At 56.7% G+C, this 20541-nt stretch overlaps 1 protein-coding gene across 1 annotated transcript in view; it reads left to right on the top strand.

The window, feature by feature from the left end:
- Positions 1-1540: 1540 nt before the first annotated feature.
- LOC121274275 (histone deacetylase 6-like) overlaps positions 1541-20541 on the top strand; it is a gene marked incomplete at its 5' end in the record, with an annotated part of 77828 nt that continues 58827 nt past the window's right edge. Inside the window, 9 exons of the mRNA XM_041181500.1 lie at positions 1541-1600; positions 5164-5253; positions 6290-6396; positions 10679-10746; positions 11572-11743; positions 12554-12682; positions 14091-14259; positions 14512-14645; positions 15878-15946. Coding sequence (XP_041037434.1) covers positions 1541-1600; positions 5164-5253; positions 6290-6396; positions 10679-10746; positions 11572-11743; positions 12554-12682; positions 14091-14259; positions 14512-14645; positions 15878-15946 — 998 coding nt within the window. The remainder of the gene's footprint in view (positions 1601-5163; positions 5254-6289; positions 6397-10678; positions 10747-11571; positions 11744-12553; positions 12683-14090; positions 14260-14511; positions 14646-15877; positions 15947-20541) is intronic.

Consider the following 20541-nt stretch of genomic DNA (forward strand, 5'->3'; position numbering starts at 1 on the left):
CCAGTATTTGTTGCCCATCCCTAAATGCCCTTCAGCACAGTCGCTCGCTAGGCCATTTCAGAGGGCAGTTAAGGGTCAACCACATGTAGCCCGGACCGGGTAAGGACTGCAGATTTCCTTCCCTAAAGAACGTCGGTGAAACACATCGGTTTTTACAACAATCATGGTCACTGTTATGGCACAGCAGTTTGGGAGTGGGGGGGGGGCGGTGGGGGGGAGTAAAGGCTGAGTTGTTTCAACCCCAGAGGGAAACTTGAACAACTGTCATAACCCATATTGAGATGCAGCTCTGAATTCAGGAATAAGACCACCGAGCCTCGAGGTCTTTTATATAAAGCTAAATTCAACATTTATTAATTTAACAAATGAAACACATACACATGTCTACAAATTACTACCATTATAATTTCTAACCAAATCCCCAAATGAATCACTCCCAGGTAAATTTCCACCAAGGCAACAGTAACCCATGGACTTTAAACAGACACCAGGCCAAGCACACTTGACCTTACAAATTCAAAATGAGGTTCCTTGCAGCTTGGTCCCTTTGCAGCCACAGTTGGAGGCTTACAGGCTGGTTAGATCTTGAATGCCTCTGACTTACACACACAAACTCCTTTCTGTTTTTATCTAGCTTCTCCTTTGAGTGTAAATTTTCCAGGGTACCCTAGGCTTTTAACAATAGCAATGTTCTAACAACATTTTCATCCCACTAATTTTATTAGTAACATAAAGACATTGCTTGGCGTCTCCCAGATAGGTGCAAGATTTTACTCCCACTCCTGAATGGATTAACAGTGAGTGCAAATTTACACCTTATCTTCTATCCTCCTTACTGTTAACGCAATTAACATCTCAAACCACCATACATCAAAGCACCCAGACTAGCTGGTGTTATTCCAATTAAGACACAGGCCCCACTGAAATTCCAATTTAAAAATAATTTCCAATAACATTATACCACATCAATATCTCTTCATGACAGTCACCGTTACTGAGACCAGCTTTATATTCCAGGTTTAATAATTGAATTTAAATTCCACCAGCTGCTGTGGTGGGATTTGAACCCGTGTCCCCTGAGCATCAGCCTGGAGCCTCTGCATGATTAGTCCAGTGACATTATCACGAGGCCACTGTCAACTTTTTACCGGCCTACAAAGCAGATCCAAAATATTGCCTCAGATTTAATCAGTGGGAAAGGAAGGAGTGAATATATCTGAACCAGAACCACAATTGTGTGTCTGTTCTTCATTCATTCTCTCTCTCTCTCTGTCTCTCTCGCTCTCTGTCGTTCTCTCGTTCTCTGTCGTTCTCTCGTGTGCCCACCCTCTCTTTCCACCTCCCTCTCTCTTTCTTGCGTGTGCCCCCACCCCTCGCGCGCATGCCCCCCCCCCCCCCCCGCCCCCCCTCTTTCTTTCTCCTTCTGCTCTCACCCTCTGTTTCCCTTTTCCCACCCACTGTCCCCCTGTTTTTCTCCCTCTGTCCTCCTTTCTCTCTTGCCCTGTGTCTGACCTCTGTTCTAATCTGTTCCCCCTTCCAGTATCGTCCCCACCTCATTCTGGTGGCTGCTGGATTCAACTCTGTCCTCGGAGACCCACAGGTAAGAGCTGACATTTTGGAGCCCTGCATTCAGCACCCCCTGGCCCTATCATTGGAAATGTACTGTGGGAGAGGCTGCAGCTCGGGCAAGTAAGACCAGCGCACAGTGTTAGGAGGACCTGGGGTACAGATGCAGTGCAGAGAAATATTTTCTCTGACTCTGTAAAGGTGTTGCCTCAGTGCCATCACCAGAGTGCATTCTCCCCTTCTGATTGACGGACTCTCCCTGTGACACAGCGTTTGGATAATACAACACCCTCATTGTCTAACCGTGAGCAATGCCACGGGAGATGCCCCAGTTCCAAAAAAAAAATGCCTTCCCCGCACTGTGGGACCGCAAACAATGCCACGTGAGATCCCCAGATCCAATAAAACTTCTCTCACTCTGACCGGCAAACGAGCAATGCCGCAGGAGATGCCCGGGTTCCAATAAAACAGCTCCCGCACTGGCAGGCAAATGAGCAATGCCATGGGAGGTGCCCCGGTTTCAATAAAATCGCTCTTGTACTGGCAGGGCACAAGCAATGCCACGGGAGATGCCCCGGTCTCAATAAAACGTCTCTCGCACTGGCAGGGTATGAGCAATGCCGTGGGAGATGCCCCGGTTTCAATAACACAGCTCTCGCACTGGCAGGTATGAGCAATGCCACGGGAGATCCCTGGTCTCAATAAAAGGGCTCTCGCACTGGCAGGGTACAAGCAATGCCACGTGACATCCCTGGTTTCAATAAAATGGATCTCACACGGGCAGGCAAATGAGCAATGCCACGGGAGATGCCCCGGTTCCAATAAAATCGCTCACGCACTGGCAGGGTATGAGCAGTGCCACAGGAAATGCCCCAGTTTCAATAAAATCGCTCAGCACTGGCAGGGCACAAGCAATGCCACTGGAGATGCCCCGGTCTCAATAAAACGGCTCTCGCACTGGCAGGGTATGAGCAATGCCACGGGAGATCCCTGGTTTTAATAAAACGGCTCTCGCACTAGCAGGGTACGAGCAATGCCACAGGATATCCCTGGTTTCATTAAAATGGCTCTCGCACTGGCAGGGTACGAGCAATGCCACAGGAGATCCCTGGTTTCATTAAAACGGCTCTCGCACTGGCAGGGTACGAGCAATGCCACAGGAGATCCCTGATTGTAATAAAATGGCTCTCGCACTGGCAGGGTACGAGCAATGCCACAGGAGATCCCTGATTGTAATAAAACGGCTCTTGTACTGGCAGGCAAATGAGCAATGCCACGGGAGATGCCCCGGTTTCAGTAAAGCGGCTCTCGCACTGAGTGACTGCGAGCAATGCCACGGGAGACACCCCAATTGCAGTAAAGCGCGTCTCCTGCTGAGTGACTGCGAGCGATGCCAGGGGAGATGCCCCGGTTTCAGTAAAGCGGCTCTCGTGCTGAGTGACTGCGAGCAATGCCACGGGAGACACCCCAATTGCAGTAAAGCGGCTCTCGCGCTGAGTGACTGCGAGCAATGCCAGGGGAGATGCCCCGGTTACAGTAAAGCGGTTCTCGCGCTGAGTGACTGCGAGCGATGCCACGGGAGACACCCCAGTTGCAGTAAAGCGGCTCTCGTGCTGAGTGACTGTGAGCAATGCCACGGGAGATGCCCCGGTTGCAGTAAAGCGGCTCTCGTGCTGAGTGACTGTGAGCAATGCCACGGGAGATGCCCTGGTTGCAGTAAAGCGGTTCTTGCGCTGAGTGACTGCGAGCGATGCCACGAGAGATGCCCCGGTTGCAGTAAAGCGTCTCTTGCACTGAGTGACTGCGAGCAATGCCACGGGAGATGCCCCGGTTGCAGTAAAGCGGCTCTTGCACTGAGTGACTGTGAGCAATGCCACGGGAGATGCCCAGTTGCAGTAAAGCGGCTCTTGCACTGAGTGACTGCGAGCAATGCCACGGGAGACACCCCAATTGCAGTAAAGCGGCTCTCGCGCTGAGTGACTGTGAGCAACGCCATGGGAGATGCCCCGGTTGCTGTAAAGCGGTTCTCGCGCTGAGTGACTGCGAGCAATGCCACGGGAGATGCCCCAGTTGCAGTAAAGCGGCTCTCGCGCTGAGTGACTGCGAGCAATGCCACGGGAGATGCCCCGGTTGCAGTAAAGTGGCTCTCCTGCTGAGTGACTGCGAGCAATGCCACGGGAGATGCCCCGGTTGCAGTAAAGCGGCTCTCCTGCTGAGTGACTGCGAGCAATGCCACGGGAGATGCCCCGGTTGCAGTAAAGCGGCTCTCCTGCTGAGTGACTGCGAGCAATGCCACGGGAGATGCCCCGGTTGCAGTAAAGCGGCTCTCCTGCTGAGTGACTGCGAGCAATGCCATGGGAGACGCCCCGGTTGCAGTAAAGCGGTTCTCGCGCTGAGTGACTGCGAGCAATGCCACGGGAGATGCCCCGGTTGCAGTAAAGTGGCTCTCACACTGAGTGACTGCGAGCAATGCCACGGGAGATGCCCCGGTTGCAGTAAAGCGGCTCTCACACTGAGTGACTGCGAGCAATGCCACGGGAGATGCTCCGGTTGCAGTAAAGCGGCTCTCGCGCTGAGTGACTGCGAGCAATGCCACGGGAGACGCCCCTGTTGCAGTAAAGCGGTTCTCATGCTGAGTGACTGCGAGCAATGCCACGGGAGATGCCCCGGTTGCAGTAAAGCGGCTCTCCTGCTGAGTGACTGCGAGCAATGCCACGGGAGATGCCCCGGTTGCAGTAAAGCGGCTCTCCTGCTGAGTGACTGCGAGCAATGCCACGGGAGACACCCCGGTTGCAGTAAAGCGGCTCTCGCGCTGAGTGACTGTGAGCAATGCCACGGGAGACACCCCGGTTGCAGTAAAGCGGCTCTCGCGCTGAGTGACTGCGAGCAATGCCACGGGAGACACCCCGGTTGCAGTAAAGCGGCTCTCGCGCTGAGTGACTGCGAGCAATGCCACGGGAGACACCCCGGTTGCAGTAAAGCGGCTCTCGCGCTGAGTGACTGCGAGCAATGCCACGGGAGACGCCCCGGTTGCAGTAAAGCGGCTCTCGCGCTGAGTGACTGCGAGCAATGCCACGGGAGACGCCCCGGTTGCAGTAAAGCGGCTCTCGCGCTGAGTGACTGCGAGCAATGCCACGGGAGACGCCCCGGTTGCAGTAAAGCGGCTCTCGCGCTGAGTGACTGCGAGCAATGCCACGGGAGATGCCCCGGTTGCAGTAAAGCGGCTCTCGCGCTGAGTGACTGCGAGCAATGCCACGGGAGATGCCCCGGTTGCAGTAAAGCGGCTCTCGCGCTGAGTGACTGCGAGCAATGCCACGGGAGGGCCCGGCTCTGATCGTGAGCCAATGCCAGGGGAGCTTAGCCAGATTCCGGAACAACTCTTCAATTGTAGAACAGCCGAACCTCTGCTCCACAATGAACGACGCCATGGCGGTGGGGGGTGGGGGGGTGTGGGCGGGGGTGGGGGTGGTCTGCCGCTTCCAGTCGCCCCGTGAAGGCACTAGAAGCTCGGGCAGCCGTTTTCTTAAAGGGGCAGGACAGACTCCGGCTTTCTGATGTGCTTCACTTGCCCCTCCCCCCCCCCTTCTTTCTCCCCAGGGGAAGATGATGGCCACGCCAGCCTGCTTTGCCCACCTGACCCACATGCTGATGCCACTGGCCGAGGGAAGGGTGCTACTTTCTCTGGAGGTAAGGGTGAACCGAGCCCGTCCCAGCCCGTTCCTGCCCCACTGCCATCGGTACCCAGCATCGCGCAGCCTGAGGGAGGGAGTGGGGATGGGTAAGAGGGAGTGAGGGAGGGGGTGGGGAACGGTGGTTCAGAGGCGGGTTGTGGAGGTTCGTGTGCCACGACCACTCCCGGTCTTCGTCCACTCAAGCAGGCGTGGGCCTGCGGTGCCTGCCATAGTCAACCAGCCCACCTGCCCCCAAGTCAACACCGAAGACCAGCTGCTCAGTTGGACAGCTCCCAATGAGGAGGGGGTGGTGGGGGGAAGAGAGAGAAGCATTAATTTGTTATATCACACCCTAAACGTCACAAAGTTTAACTTTCAATGGTGGGGTTGAAGGATACGGGGAGAAGGTGGGATTGAGGGATACGGGGAGAAGGTGGGATTGAGGGATACGGGGAGAAGGTGGGATTGAGGGATACGGGGAGAAGGTGGGGATTGAGGGATACGGGGAGAAGGTGGGATTGAGGGATACGGGGAGAAGGTGGGGATTGAGGGATACGGGGAGAAGGTGGGATTGAGGGATACGGGGAGAAGGTGGGGATTGAGGGATACGGGGAGAAGGTGGGATTGAGGGATACGGGGAGAAGGTGGGATTGAGGGATACCGGGAGAAGGTGGGATTGAGGGATTCGGGGAGAAGGTGTGGATTGAGGTATTCCGACCCCATGCTTCCTATTAGTTCTGCAACCACACTGGTGATTGCAAGTGTTTTTAAATTCCCACCACCCCTGGGTCAGGAGCAGGGAGGGAGAGAGAGGGAGACAGAGAGAGAGATGGCTCAGGATGGGGCTGGCCTGAGATTGCCCTCATTGCCGCGAGGCACAGATCGGCCTTGGAGCCCCCACTGCAGAAGGTGGGAATGTGCTTCCACCAGCTGTCCTTTGGGCACCTGTCCCCCCCTGCGCTGAGAGGGCAGCAAGGCCAACCGAGAGAGTGTGCTCGAATCCCGATGGCTCCTGCTTAACCGACCCTTTTCCCCCCCTTGCTGTTCGCCAGGGCGGTTTCAACCTGCGAGCTACGGCGGATGCCACTGCTGCCTGCCTGAAGGTGCTGCTCGGAGACCCGTGCCCGCAGCTGATCTCCACGGCTTCCCCCTGCCAGAGGTAAGAGGTCAGAGGGCAGCAAGATGGCCACCGAGGCTGTCGCCTGTCCCAGAGACCGAGGGTCCGACGGATTGGTCAATGGGAAACGTGGCGCTCCGAGTTGGTGTCTGAGCCCCCGACTTGAGCGTCTGTGGCCGGATTCCCTTCATTGGGAAGAATTTCCAGAACTCTATGGATCTCACAACTTGGACGCTTTTCTACAGATCAACATCGGCCCCTCTGCCCTCCCCCTCGTAACCCTGACCAAGTCTTCTCCCTCAGACCCCTCAATCCCGCCTTCTCCCTCAGACCCCTCAATCCCGCCTTCTCCCTCAGACCCCTCAATCCCGCCGTCTCCCTCAGACCCGTCAATCCCACCTTCTCCCTCAGATCATTCAATCCCACCTTCTCCCTCAGATCCCCCAATCCCGCCTTCTCCCTCAGATCCCTCAATCCCGCCTTCTCCCTCAGATCCCTCAATCCCGCCGTCTCCCTCAGATCCCTCAATCCCGCCGTCTCCCTCAGATCCCTCAATCCCACCTTCTCCCTCAATCCCACCTTCTCCCTCAGATCCCTCAATCCCGCCTTCTCCCTCAGATCCCTCAATCCCGCCTTCTCCCTCAGATCCCTCAATCCCGCCGTCTCCCTCAGATCATTCAATCCCACCTTCTCCCTCAGATCCCTCAATCCCACCTTCTCCCTCAGATCCCTCAATCCCGCCTTCTCCCTCAGATCCCTCAATCCTGCCTTCTCCCTCAGATCCCTCAATCCCGCCTTCTCCCTCAGATCCGTCAATCCCACCTTCTCCCTCAGATCATTCAATCCCACCTTCTCCCTCAGATCCCTCAATCCCGCCTTCTCCCTCAGATCCCTCAATCCCGCCGTCTCCCTCAGATCCGTCAATCCCACCTTCTCCCTCAGATCCCTCAATCCCGCCTTCTCCCTCAGATCCCTCAATCCCGCCCTCTCCCTCAGACCCCTCAATCCCGCTGTCTCCCTCAGATCCGTCAATCCCACCTTCTCCCTCAGATCCCTCAATCCCGCCTTCTCCCTCAGATCCCTCAATCCCGCCGTCTCCCTCAGATCATTCAATCCCACCTTCTCCCTCCGATCCCTCAATCCCACCTTCTCCCTCCGATCCCTCAATCCCGCCTTCTCCCTCAGATCCCTCAATCCCGCCTTCTCCCTCAGATCCCTCAATCCCGCCTTCTCCCTCAGATCCGTCAATCCCACCTTCTCCCTCAGATCATTCAATCCCACCTTCTCCCTCAGATCCCTCAATCCCGCCTTCTCCCTCAGATCCCTCAATCCCGCCATCTCCCTCAGAGCCCTCAATCCCGCCGTCTCCCTCAGATCCGTCAATCCCACCTTCTCCCTCAGATCCCTCAATCCCGCCTTCTCCCTCAGACCCCTCAATCCCGCCCTCTCCCTCAGACCCCTCAATCCCGCTGTCTCCCTCAGATCCGTCAATCCCACCTTCTCCCTCAGATCATTCAATCCCACCTTCTCCCTCAGATCCCTCATCCCGCCTTCTCCCTCAGATCCCTCAATCCCGCCTTCTCCCTCAGATCCCTCAATCCCGCCTTCTCCCTCAGATCCCTCAATCCCGCCCTCTCCCTCAGACCCCTCAATCCCGCTGTCTCCCTCAGATCCGTCAATCCCACCTTCTCCCTCAGATCATTCAATCCCACCTTCTCCCTCAGATCATTCAATCCCACCTTCTCCCTCAGATCCCTCAATCCCGCCTTCTCCCTCAGATCCCTCAATCCCGCCTTCTCTCTCAGATCCCTCAATCCCGCCGTCTCCCTCCGACCCCTCAATCCCGCCTTCTCCCTCAGATCCCTCAATCCCACCTTCTCCCTCAGATCACTCAATCCCACCTTCTTCCTCAGATCCCTCAATCCCGCCTTCTCCCTCAGATCCCTCAATCCCACCTTCTCCCTCAGATCACTCAATCCCACCTTCTCCCTCATCACTCAATCCCGCCTTCTCCCTTAGATCCCTCAATCCCGCCTTCTCCCTCAGATCCCTCAATCCCGCCGTCTCCCTCAGACCCCTTAATCCCACCTTCTCCCTCAGATCCCTCAATCCCGCCATCTCCCTCAGATCCCTCAATCCCGTCTTCTTCCTCAGATCCCTCAATCCCACCTTCTCCCTCAGATCCCTCAATCCCGCCGTCTCCCTCAGATCCCTCAATCCCACCTTCTCCCTCAGATCCCTCAATCCCGCCTTCTCCCCCAGATCCCTCAATCCCGCCTTCTCCCCTGGATCCCTCAATCCCACCTTTTCCCCGTATCCCTCACTCCTGCCTTCTCCCCCACGTCCCTCAATCCGGCCTCCTACCTCAATCTGGCCTCTTCCCTCAATCCCGCCTATTCTCTCACCTCCCTCAATCCCGCCTCCTCCCTCAATCCCGCCTTCTCTCTCACTTCCCTCAATCCCGCCTCCTCCCTCAATCCCGCCTTCTCTCTCACATCCCTCAATCCCGCCTTCTCCCCCAGATCCCTCAATCCCAAAAAGAAACAGAATGTTATGTTGCAGGTGGACGTCATTCAGCCCATCGTGTCCATGCCGTCTCCTTGAAAAAGCTAACCAATTATCCCACACACTTCCCCTCTTTCCCCCCGGGCCCCCCTCACCTTCCCCCCTAGCCCTGCATGTTTTCCCCCTTCCAGTATTTATCCAATTCCCCATTTCGAGGGCGAATCTGCCCCCACCGCCCTTTCAGGTAGAGCCTTCCAGATCACAACAACTTGATGCGTCAAAAAAAATACCACTTCTCCTCATTCCCCCCCACCCTCTGGTTCTTCTGCCGATTCTCTTCGATCTGTGTGTCCCCCCCTCTGGTTACCGACCCGCCACTGGGAACAGTTTCTCCTTATTCACTCAATTGAGACCCCCTCGTGATTTTGAACACCCCTCGATTCAATCCCCCCCCCTTCACCTTCTCCGCTCCGAGGAGATCAATCCCAGCTCCCCCGGTCTCTCCACATGAACTGAAGTCCCCTCATCCCCTGGGGAACCCTCCTGGTAAATCCCCTCCGCAGCCTCCCCCCACCGAGCCCCTCAACATCCTTTCTAAAGTGTGGGCGCCCAGAATTGGACTCGATACTCCAGCTGGGGCTGAACCAGTGTTCTATAAAGGTTTAATATCCTTGCTTTTGTCCTCTACGTCTCTGTTTATAAATCCCAGGATCCCGTGTGCCTTTCAAAACGGCTTCCTCTATCTGTCCTGCCACCTTCAGCGCTTTATGTACAGACACCCCCAGCTCCCTCTGTTCCTGCGCCCCCTTTAGAATTGCTCCAGCTCGTTTCTATCCCATCTCCAGGTTCTTCCGACCAGAATGGATTGCTTCACACTTCTCTCTGTTAAACTGTATCTGCCGTGTGTCTGCCCAGCTCACCGGTCTGCCCGTGTCCCCCTGAGCTCTGGGACCATCCTCCTAGCTGTCGGTCGCGTTCCCAGAGTTTCGCGTCACCCGCAAACTTCGAAACGATGCCCCATGTACCCCAAGTCCAGGTCATCGATATGTATCAGAGGGAAGAGTGATCGTAACACTGATCTCTGGTGGGTGGGGCGGCTCTGTACACTCCCCTCCCGTCTGAAAAACAGCCGCCCACCACGGCCCTCGGCTTCCTGCCCCTTCACCAACTCCGCACCCATGTTGCTGTTGCCCCTGTAATCCCCCGGCTTCAAACTTTGCGAACAAGCCTATTATGTTCCATTTCGTCAAACATCTTTTGAAAGTCCTTGTACACCACATCGACCACATTACCCTCATCCGTTCTCTTCTTTTACTTCATCATAAAACTCAGTCAAGCTAGTTAAAGATGATTTGCCTTTATCAAATCCAGTGCTGGCTTTCATTGGTTATCCTGTATTTCTCCAAAGGCCAGTTAATTTTATCCCAGGTTATTGTGTCCATTCACCTTCTCACCATTACCCACTGCTCCACCTTCAGTCCACATCCCTTATCCTCACGACCCACCAAATCTTTCACCATAACCATCAAACCCCACATACCCACATTCTCCCAAAACCCCTCAACCCTGTTTGACCTGAAGATATAGGGGGAGCTTTACTCTGTATCTAACCCCGTGCTGTACCTGTCCTGGGAGAGTTTGATGGGGACGGTGTAGAGGGAGCTTTACTCTGTATCTAACCCCGTGCTGTATCTGTCCTGGGAGTGTTTGATGGGGAGTTTTACTCTGCACTCCAGCCTCTGGTGGGGGTGGGGGGGAGGTGGGGGGATGAGGCAAATCCTGTTGGCTTTAATGACAAGGAACCATTTTGTTGCCGCAGTGCCTTGGAGTCGATCTCTGCCGTCATCTCCGTCCAACGCAAATTTTGGAAGTGCCTTCAGAACCGTGGTAAGTTCTCAAAGCGGAGGCGCATGAGCTGAATCGTTCCGACTTCGGGAGGCCCTGGTGTCACCCTTTTCCTGCTGACTGACCTCGTTTTCCTGTGAACAGCGTGAGGCTGAGCCCGCATTCCCCACCGACAACCCCCCCCACCACCCCCACCCCCACTACACCCGCCACCCTGCTTCCTCACTCCCTCCACCTCCGCTGCCCCACCTATCCCCTCCGACTCCAGCTCCTGGCCTCAGTCTTTCCGGTTTGACCAGCCATTTTTTGGGGCTCCCCCTTCCCTCCCATCCGACCCCCGCCCCACCCCCTGCAACCCCCACCTCAGCGATCGGCCCTCCTCCCGAATTTCTGCTGGGCTATCCGACTCTGGCGGGTGGCGCCGCTCCTGCTTTTGGCACCGGCCCCACCTGGTGAGGGAGGGGCTGTGAGGGAGGTGGTGGGGGTGGGGGGGGGGGGGGGGGGGGGGGCGGGCGGGAGGCGGTCGCTGATGGGGGACAAATAAGAGAGGGGGGCTGGGCCCCCTCCACCCACTCCTACCCCGAGTCCGGGGTTGGCGTCGCGGGTTGAGACCAACCTTGGCAGCAGCGGCACACACCCCGCACCGCCACCCCCCCCCCCCCCCCCCCCCCCCCACCCCCGAGCCCGCTACCGTACCTGACCCTTCTCGGGCTTGTGATCAGCTGGAGTTTCCAGGCCTGGGCTCTTTGGGAGTGGCAGGAGCCTCTGGAGGAGGTCTCGAGGCCGCAGGACGTGGAGCGGGTGGGTGGGTGGGACTCGGGGAACCCCGCGCTGAGCTTCCTCCTCTGCTTGCCTCCCTTACCTTAGAGCTGACCTCCTGGCGAGATACGCTGGCGTTTGCCGACGTGGTGGAGCTGCCCAGCAACGTGGATGAGACGCTGGACCTCATCATGACCGAGGCGATGAGGCCTCTGGCCACGCATCGAACCGGGCTGCTGTACGACGAGCGAATGAAGGAGCATTACAACATGTGGGACTTGTGAGTGTTGCGAACCGGGCCGCCCCCCGCCTCAGTGTTTCGTGGCCTGAGGCGCGTGCTTGGTGTTGGAGCGCCTGCTGGCCGTCCGTCTGGTGCGTGCTTGGTGTTGGAGCGCCTGCTGGCCATCCGTCTGGTGCTTGCCGCGTGGTTGTGCGTCGCGTGTGTGAGAGAGGCCACGCCTGCCCTGCCGAGGCGGTGGGGCAGGGGTGGGGGGTGTCTTTGGCATGTGAATGCACGTGTCTGTGCGTGCGTCTGTGCGTTTGCTTAGCGTGTGAATGTGTGCGTCCGTACCTGTGCTGGGAGTGCGTCCGTGTGTGACTACATGCGTTTCTGCATGCGTGTTTGTCATGTGTGTGTGTTTGGTGTGTGAGCATCTGTACGTGTGCTTGGAGTGCGTGTGTGTGTGTGTGTGTGTGTGTGTGTGTGTGTGTGCTTGGTGTGTGACTACATGCGTTTCTAAACGCGTGTTTGTCGTGTGTGTGTGTTTGGTTTGTGAGCATCTGTACGTGTGCTTGGCTTGTGTTTGCGCATGTGTCTAGCCTTTGTGTGTGTGTGCGGCTGTGTGTGCACGCGGGTGCCCGTGGGGTGCGCGTGTGCGTGTCCGTCCTTGGTGTTTGAGTGTGTGCTTCCATATGCACCTGCTTGGAGTGAGAACATAGGCATCAGTGTGGACGAGCCGCACCATCGGCGCGTGTCCTCAGTGTGTGAGTACATACGTTCGTCCTTAGCATGTGTGTGCGCACCTGTGCGTTCTCAGCTTAGTGTTCGAGTGTCAATTATAAACTGCAAACTCTCTCCTTGTCATTCAAGTCAACACCCAGAGCAGCCCCAGCGAATTTCTCAGATCTTCACTCGTCACAAGGAACTGCACCTTTTGGAGAGGTGCTTTCCCCTTCCCGCCCAGCCAGCCGTGGAGAGTCAGCTGGAAATGTGTCATGGGTAAGTGACAAGAGGGCGTTCTGTTCTCCAAATATCGTCCTCTCGTCCGGTTAAACGTGTGTTTTAGGGTCTCCCTCTCGCTGTCTGTCTTTGTCTCTCACTCTATTGCTTGCTCGTTCTCCGTTGCTCTCCATCGCTCTTTCCACCGCCTCTCGCCCTCCTCCAGCCCCCTACAATCCTCCCCAACTCTGTCACCTCCTCCAGCCCCTACAACCCTCCTCACCGCTGTCACCTCCTCCAGCCCCTACAACCCTCCTCACCTCTGTCACCTCCTCCAGCCCCTACACCCTTCCTATCTCTGTAACCTCCTCCAGCCCCTACAACCCTCCCTATCTCTGTAACCTCCTCCAGCCCCTACAACCCTCCCTATCTCTGTAACCTCCACCAGCCCCAACAACCCTCCTTATCTCTGTAACCTCCTACAACCCCTACACCCCTCCCTATCTCTGTAACCTCCTCCAGCACCTACAACCCTCCCTATCTCTGTAACCTCCTAAAACCCTTCGAGATCTCTGATCTCCTCCAATTCCGGCCTCTCGAGCATCCCCCGATTCCCATCGCTCCACCATTGGCAACTGTGCCTTTAGCTGCCTGGGGGTGGTGGGTAGGGGGTGGGGGGGGGCCCTGAGCACCTTGTGTGGCCTGGGGGTCAAATTCTGTCTGATCTACGCTCCTGGGGTGAGGTGGGGTGCGGGTGGTAGTTTATCCAAAGGCGCTATATGAATGCGAGTCACTGCCGTTGTCTAGCCAGGTAAGACAATGCAGTCCTGTCTGCACGTCCTCCCAGGGTTCACCTTCCCAGTGTTATCCTGGGCGGGGGTGGGTGGGGGGGGGGTGGGCGCAAGCCGCATGGGTGGGGGTTAGTGGGAAGGTGGGGGAACGACTGGGGGAAATGGCGTCGATGGAAACCCATGAGGAGGACGATCATGTTCATGGGCAACGTCACTGGACCCGTAATCCAAAGGCCCCAGGCACGCGGGGTTCGAATCCCACCATGGGCAGCTGGCGGAATTTAAGCTCAATTCATAAAATCTGGAATTGTGAAGCTAAGTCTGGGTGACGGTGAGCATGACGACCATCGTCGATTGTCGTAGAAACCCCACCCGGTTCACTAATCTCCCCACGGGTGGTGGGGAGGAGAAGGAAACCTGCTGTCCTTACCCGGTCCGGCCTACACGTGACTCCAGACCCCCCACCCCCCCCCCACCCCCCCACACCGCCCCCCACCGCGGTGTGGACAACTCTTAACTGACCCTCCGAGCAAGTGTCTCCATTCGGGGGGGGGCGCAATTAGGGATGGGCAACAAGTGCTGGCCTTGCCCAGCGGCACCCACACACCCCCCCACCCACCCCCTCCATGAAACAACGAAGAACGCGCTAACCTCGCTCCCTTCCCACCCGCTCTCAGGCCGACCTACATCGAGATGCTTAAGTCCACGGCGGAGATGAGTTCCCGGGAGCTGCACAGGCAGTCGTGTGAGTACAACTCCATCTTTATCTCGCCCCAGACCTACGAGAGCGCCCTGCTGGCGGTGGGCTCCACCTTCACCGTGGTGGAGGCCGTGCTGACTGGACAGGTAAGCGGCCATTTTGATGTCTGGGGGGGGTTCATGGGTGGGGGAGGGGAGGGAGGGATTGGATTGGATTGTGGGGGGGGTGGGAGTGGGGGGTTGTGGGGGGGGCGGTGGGGGGGCGGTGGGGGGCGCGGGGGACAAAGGTCATGGGGTTGGACGGGGTAAAAGGGCAAAGAAGACCCGACCGACACCCCGCGAAGCTGCCTCGCTCGCTTTTCCGCTGTCACCCCCACCTTGCCTCCTCCTCTCTCGCAGATCCAGAACGGAGTGGCGATCATCCGTCCCCCAGGCCACCACGCGGAGAAGGACGGAGCTTGTGGATTCTGTTTCTTCAACAACGTGGCCCTGGCTGCGTGTTTCGCACAGAACCTGGTTGGACACAAAATAAAGTAAGACCCAGGGAGCTTTAAAGTGACTAGCTATCGACCGCCCCCACCACCGGAACCCCCGCCCCCCCCCCCCCCCACCACCACATACCGCCTTCATTCCGGAGCCTTGAGGCCGCCCCCCCACCCACCCCACAACAACCACTGCCCCAGTATAAAATCCTATGTCAACACTTATAATGGAAAAAGCCTATGTAAGCATGTCACGCTGTAGTTACACCCTCTCACCAGCAGGGGCACTGCAGTGCACCGTTAACGCTGCCCCCCCCCCCCCCCCCCCCCCCCCCCCCCCCCCCCCCCCCCCCCCCTCAGGCGCATGTAAAAGGTCCCCACGGCCGACGACCACGACAGCAGCAACTGACATTTCAAATGGAGAACACGGGGGTCAGAGTCTCAGGACAAGGGGTCGGCGATCTTGAACTGAGGCGAGAAATTTCTTCCCTCCGAGGCTTATAACTCTTGGTAAACATCTACCCCAGAGGGTGCTCAGTCATCGAGCACGTTCGCGATTGAGTTCAATACGTTTTTGGACACTCAGGGAATCGAGGGATAAATGGAGAGGTTTCGGGGGGGGATTTCGTCTGTCTTGGTTCGTGGGATGTGGGCGTCGCTGGTGAGGCCTAAATTTATTGCCCATCCCTAATTGCCCCTTGAGAAGGTGGTGGTGAGCCCCTGCAGTCCGTGTGGTGTAGCTACACCCACCATGCTGTTAGGGAGGGAGTTCCAGGATTTTGTCCCGTGTGGTGTAGGTACACCCACCGTGCTGTTAGGGAGGAAGTTCCAGGATTTTGACCCAGCGACAATGAAGGAATGGCCGATATATTTCCAAGTCGGGATGGTGTGGGGCTCGGAGGGGAACTTGCAGGGGGTGGTGCTCCCCATGTGTCTGCTGCCCTTGTCCTTCTAGGTGGTAGAGGTGGTGGGTTTGGGCGGCGCTGTCGAAGGAGCCTTGGCGAGTTGCTGCAGTGCATCTTATAGATGGAACACACACTGTTCCCCCTGTGCGTCGGGGGTGGAGGGAGTGAATGTTTGTGGAGGGGGCGAGATGGAGCTAGGGATGTTGAATACAGGGGGAGTGGAGAGCGAATACGCCTTCTGAATGGTGTCGAGCTTGTTAGAACGGCCGATATTCCCAAGCCAGGATGGTGAGTGACTCAGAGGGGTTGGGGGGTGCTGGGCGTGGCGGAACGTGGAGTCTGGTTGGGAGCGTCATCCTCCTCTCTCTTGTTCACCAGGGTGCTGATCCTCGACTGGGACATCCACCATGGAAACGGGACACAGCACATGTTCGAAGATGATCCGAGGTAATTTAACGCGGTTAAGATAATAGACTTTTCTTTTTTTTTTCAAACGCAGACAGACCTCCAAGGCATTGCTGGTCGTGAGCTTCAGAGGTCGTGTGAGGGCTTCTCTGGTTAAATAGCGCCATGGGAGGACGGGGTTGGTCTGATCAAAGCTCAACCAGGGAGAGGGGCAGCAGAGCATCAGCTAAGACTCAATGGCAGCAATCCCACCTGAGCCTGGAGGTTCCAGGTTCAGGTCTGACACAAAGGCGTGAGCAGAGGAATCTCTGCCCACACTCCAGCTCAGTAACAGTGATCCCTGATCATCTCTGCCCACACTCCAGCTCAGTAACAGTGGCCCCTGATCATCTCTGCCCACACTCCAGCCCAGTAACAGTGACCCCTGATCATCTCTGCCCACACCCCAGCACAGTAACAGTGACCCCTGATCATCTCTGCCCACACTCCAGCGCAGTAACAGTGACCCCTGATCATCTCTGCCCACACTCCAGCACAGTAACAGTGACCCCTGATCATATCTGCCCATACTCCAGCCCAGTAACAGTGACCCCTGATCATATCTGCCCACACTCCAGCACAGTAACATTGACCCCTGATCATCTCTGCCCACACTCCAACACAGTAACAGTGACCCCTGATCATCTCTGCCCACACTCCAGCGCAGTAACTATAGCTCCTGATCATCTCTGCCTACACTCCAACGCAGTAACAGTGACTCCTGAGCATCTCTGCCCAGACTTCAGCGCAGTAACAGTGACCCCGATCATCTCTGCCCACACTCCAGCACAGTAACAGTGACCCCTGATCATCTCTGCCCACACTCCAGTGCAGTAACTATAGCTCCTGATCATCTCTGCCCACACTCCAGCTCAGTAACTATAGCTCCTGATCATCTCTGCCCACACTCCAGCGCAGTAACAGTGACCCCTGATCATCTCTGCCCACACTCCAGCGCAGTAACAGTGACCCCTGATCATCTCTGCCCACACTCCAGCGCAGTAACAGTGACCCCCGATCATCTCTGCCCACACTCCAGCGCAGTAACAGTGACCCCTGATCATCTCTGCCCACACTCCAGCGCAGTAACAGTGACCCCTGATCATCTCTGCCCACACTCCAGCACAGTAACAGTGACCCCCGATCATCTCTGCCCACACTCCAGCGCAGTAACAGTGACCCCTGATCATCTCTGCCCACACTCCAGCGCAGTAACAGTGACCCCTGATCATCTCTGCCCACACTCCAGCACAGTAACAGTGACCCCTGATCATCTCTGCCCACACTCCAGCACGGTAACAGTGACCCCTGATCATCTCTGCCCACACTCCAGCGCAGTAACAGTGACCCCTGATCATCTCTGCCCACACTCCAGCACAGTAACAGTGACCCCTGATCATCTCTGCCCACACTCCAGCGCAGTAACTATAGCTCCTGATCATCTCTGCCCACACTCCAGCACAGTAACAGTGACGCCTGATCATCTCTGCCCACATTCCAGCACAGTAACAGTGACCCCTGATCATCTTTGCCCACACTTCAGTGCAGTAACAGTGACCCCTGATCATCTCTGCCCACACTCCAGCGCAGTAACAGTGACCCCTGATCATCTCTGCCCACACTCCAGCCCAGTAAGTGACGCCTGATCATCTCTGCCCACACTCCAGCGCAGTAACAGTGACCCCTGATCATCTCTGCCCACAGTCTAGCGCAGTAACAGTGACCCCTGATCATCTCTGCCCACACTGCAGCGCAGTAACAGTGACCCCTGATCATCTCTGCCCACACTCCAGCGCAGTAACAGTGACCCCTGATCATCTCTGCCCACACTCCAGCGCAGTAACAGTGACCCCTGATCATCTCTGCCCACACTCCAGCGCAGTAACAGTGACCCCTGATCATCTCTGCCCACACTCCAGCGCAGTAACAGTGACCCTTGATCATCTCTGCCCACACTCCAGCGCAGTAACAGTGACCCCTGATCATCTCTGCCCACACTCCAGCGCAGTAACAGTGACACCTGATCATCTCTGCCCACACTCCAGTGCAGTAACAGTGACCCCTGATCATCTCTGCCCACACTCCAGCGCAGTAACAGTGACCCCTGATCATCTCTGCCCACACTCCAGCGCAGTAACAGTGACCCCTGATCATCTCTGCCCACACTCCAGCACAGTAACAGTGACCCCTGATCATCTCTGTCCACACTCCAGCACAGTAACAGTGACCCCTGATCATCTCTGCCCACATTCCAGCACAGTAACAGTGACCCCTGATCATCTCTGCCCACATTCCAGCACAGTAACAGTGACCCCTGATCATCTCTGCCCACACTCCAGCACAGTAAAAGTGACCCCTGATCATCTCTGCCCACACTCCAGCGCAGTAACAGTGACCCCTGATCATCTCTGCCCACACTCCAGCGCAGTAACAGTGACCCCTGATCATCTCTGCCCACACTCCAGCGCAGTAACAGTGACGCCTGATCATCTCTGCCCACATTCCAGCACTGTAACAGTGACCCCTGATCATCTCTGCCCACACTCCAGTGCAGTAACAGTGACCCCTGATCATCTCTGCCCACACTCCAGCGCAGTAACAGTGACCCCTGATCATCTCTGCCCACACTCCAGCCCAGTAAGTGACGCCTGATCATCTCTGCCCACACTCCAGCGCAGTAACAGTGACCCCTGATCATCTCTGCCCACACTCCAGCGCAGTAACAGTGACCCCTGATCATCTCTGCCCGCACTCCAGCACAGTAACAGTGACCCCTGATCATCTCTGCCCACACTCCAGCACAGTAACAGTGACCCCTGATCATCTCTGTCCACACTCCAGCACAGTAACAGTGACCCCTGATCATCTCTGCCCACATTCCAGCACAGTAACAGTGACCCCTGATCATCTCTGCCCACACTCCAGCACAGTAACAGTGACGCCTGATCATCTCTGCCCACACTCCAGCACAGTAACAGTGACCCCTGATCATCTCTGCCCACACTCCAGCGCAGTAACAGTGACCCCTGATCATCTCTGCCCACACTCCAGCGCAGTAACAGTGACCCCTGATCATCTCTGCCCACACTCCAGCACAGTAACAGTGACCCCTGATCATCTCTGCCCACACTCCAGCGCAGTAACAGTGACCCCTGATTATCTCTGCCCACACTCCAGCCCAGTAAGTGACGCCTGATCATCTCTGCCCACACTCCAGCGCAGTAACAGTGACCCCTGATCATCTCTGCCCACAGTCTAGCGCAGTAACAGTGACCCCTGATCATCTCTGCCCACACTGCAGCGCAGTAACAGTGACCCCTGATCATCTCTGCCCACACTCCAGCCCAGTAAGTGACGCCTGATCATCTCTGCCCACACTCCAGCGCAGTAATAGTGACCCCTGATCATCTCTGCCCACAGTCTAGCGCAGTAACAGTGACCCCTGATCATCTCTGCCCACACTGCAGCGCAGTAACAGTGACCCCTGATCATCTCTGCCCACACTCCAGCGCAGTAACAGTGACCCCTGATCATCTCTGCCCACACTCCAGCGCAGTAACAGTGACCCCTGCTCATCTCTGCCCACACTCCAGCGCAGTAACAGTGACCCCTGATCATCTCTGCCCACACTCCAGCGCAGTAACAGTGACCCTTGATCATCTCTGCCCACACTCCAGCGCAGTAACAGTGACCCCTGATCATCTCTGCCCACACTCCAGTGCAGTAACAGTGACCCCTGATCATCTCTGCCCACACTCCAGCGCAGTAACAGTGACCCCTGATCATCTCTGCCCACACTCCAGCCCAGTAAGTGACGCCTGATCATCTCTGCCCACACTCCAGCGCAGTAACAGTGACCCCTGATCATCTCTGCCCACAGTCTAGCGCAGTAACAGTGACCCCTGATCATCTCTGCCCACACTCCAGCGCAGTAACAGTGACCCCTGATCATCTCTGCCCACACTCCAGCGCAGTAACAGTGACCCCTGATCATCTCTGCCCACACTCCAGCGCAGTAACAGTGACCCCGATCATCTCTGCCCACACTCCAGCACCGTAACAGTGACCCCGATCATCTCTGCCCACACTCCAGCACATGTAACAGTGACCCCTGATCATCTCTGCCCACACTCCAGCGCAGTAACTATAGCTCCTGATCATCTCTGCCCACACTCCAGCGCAGTAACAGTGACGCCTGATCATCTCTGCCCACATTCCAGCACAGTAACAGTGACCCCTGATCATCTCTGCCCACACTCCAGTGCAGTAACAGTGACCCCTGATCATCTCTGCCCACACTCCAGCGCAGTAACAGTGACCCCTGATCATCTCTGCCCACACTCCAGCCCAGTAAGTGACGCCTGATCAACTCTGCCCACACTCCAGCGCAGTAACAGTGACCCCTGATCATCTCTGCCCACACTCCAGCGCAGTAACAGTGACCCCTGATCATCTCTGCCCGCACTCCAGCACAGTAACAGTGACCCCTGATCATCTCTGCCCACACTCCAGCACAGTAACAGTGACCCCTGATCATCTCTGCCCACACTCCAGCGCAGTAACAGTGACCCCTGATCATCTCTGTCCACACTCCAGCG

This window comes from Carcharodon carcharias (assembly GCF_017639515.1).
Source record: "Carcharodon carcharias isolate sCarCar2 chromosome 35 unlocalized genomic scaffold, sCarCar2.pri SUPER_35_unloc_8, whole genome shotgun sequence".
Taxonomy (NCBI): Eukaryota; Metazoa; Chordata; class Chondrichthyes; order Lamniformes; family Lamnidae; genus Carcharodon; species Carcharodon carcharias.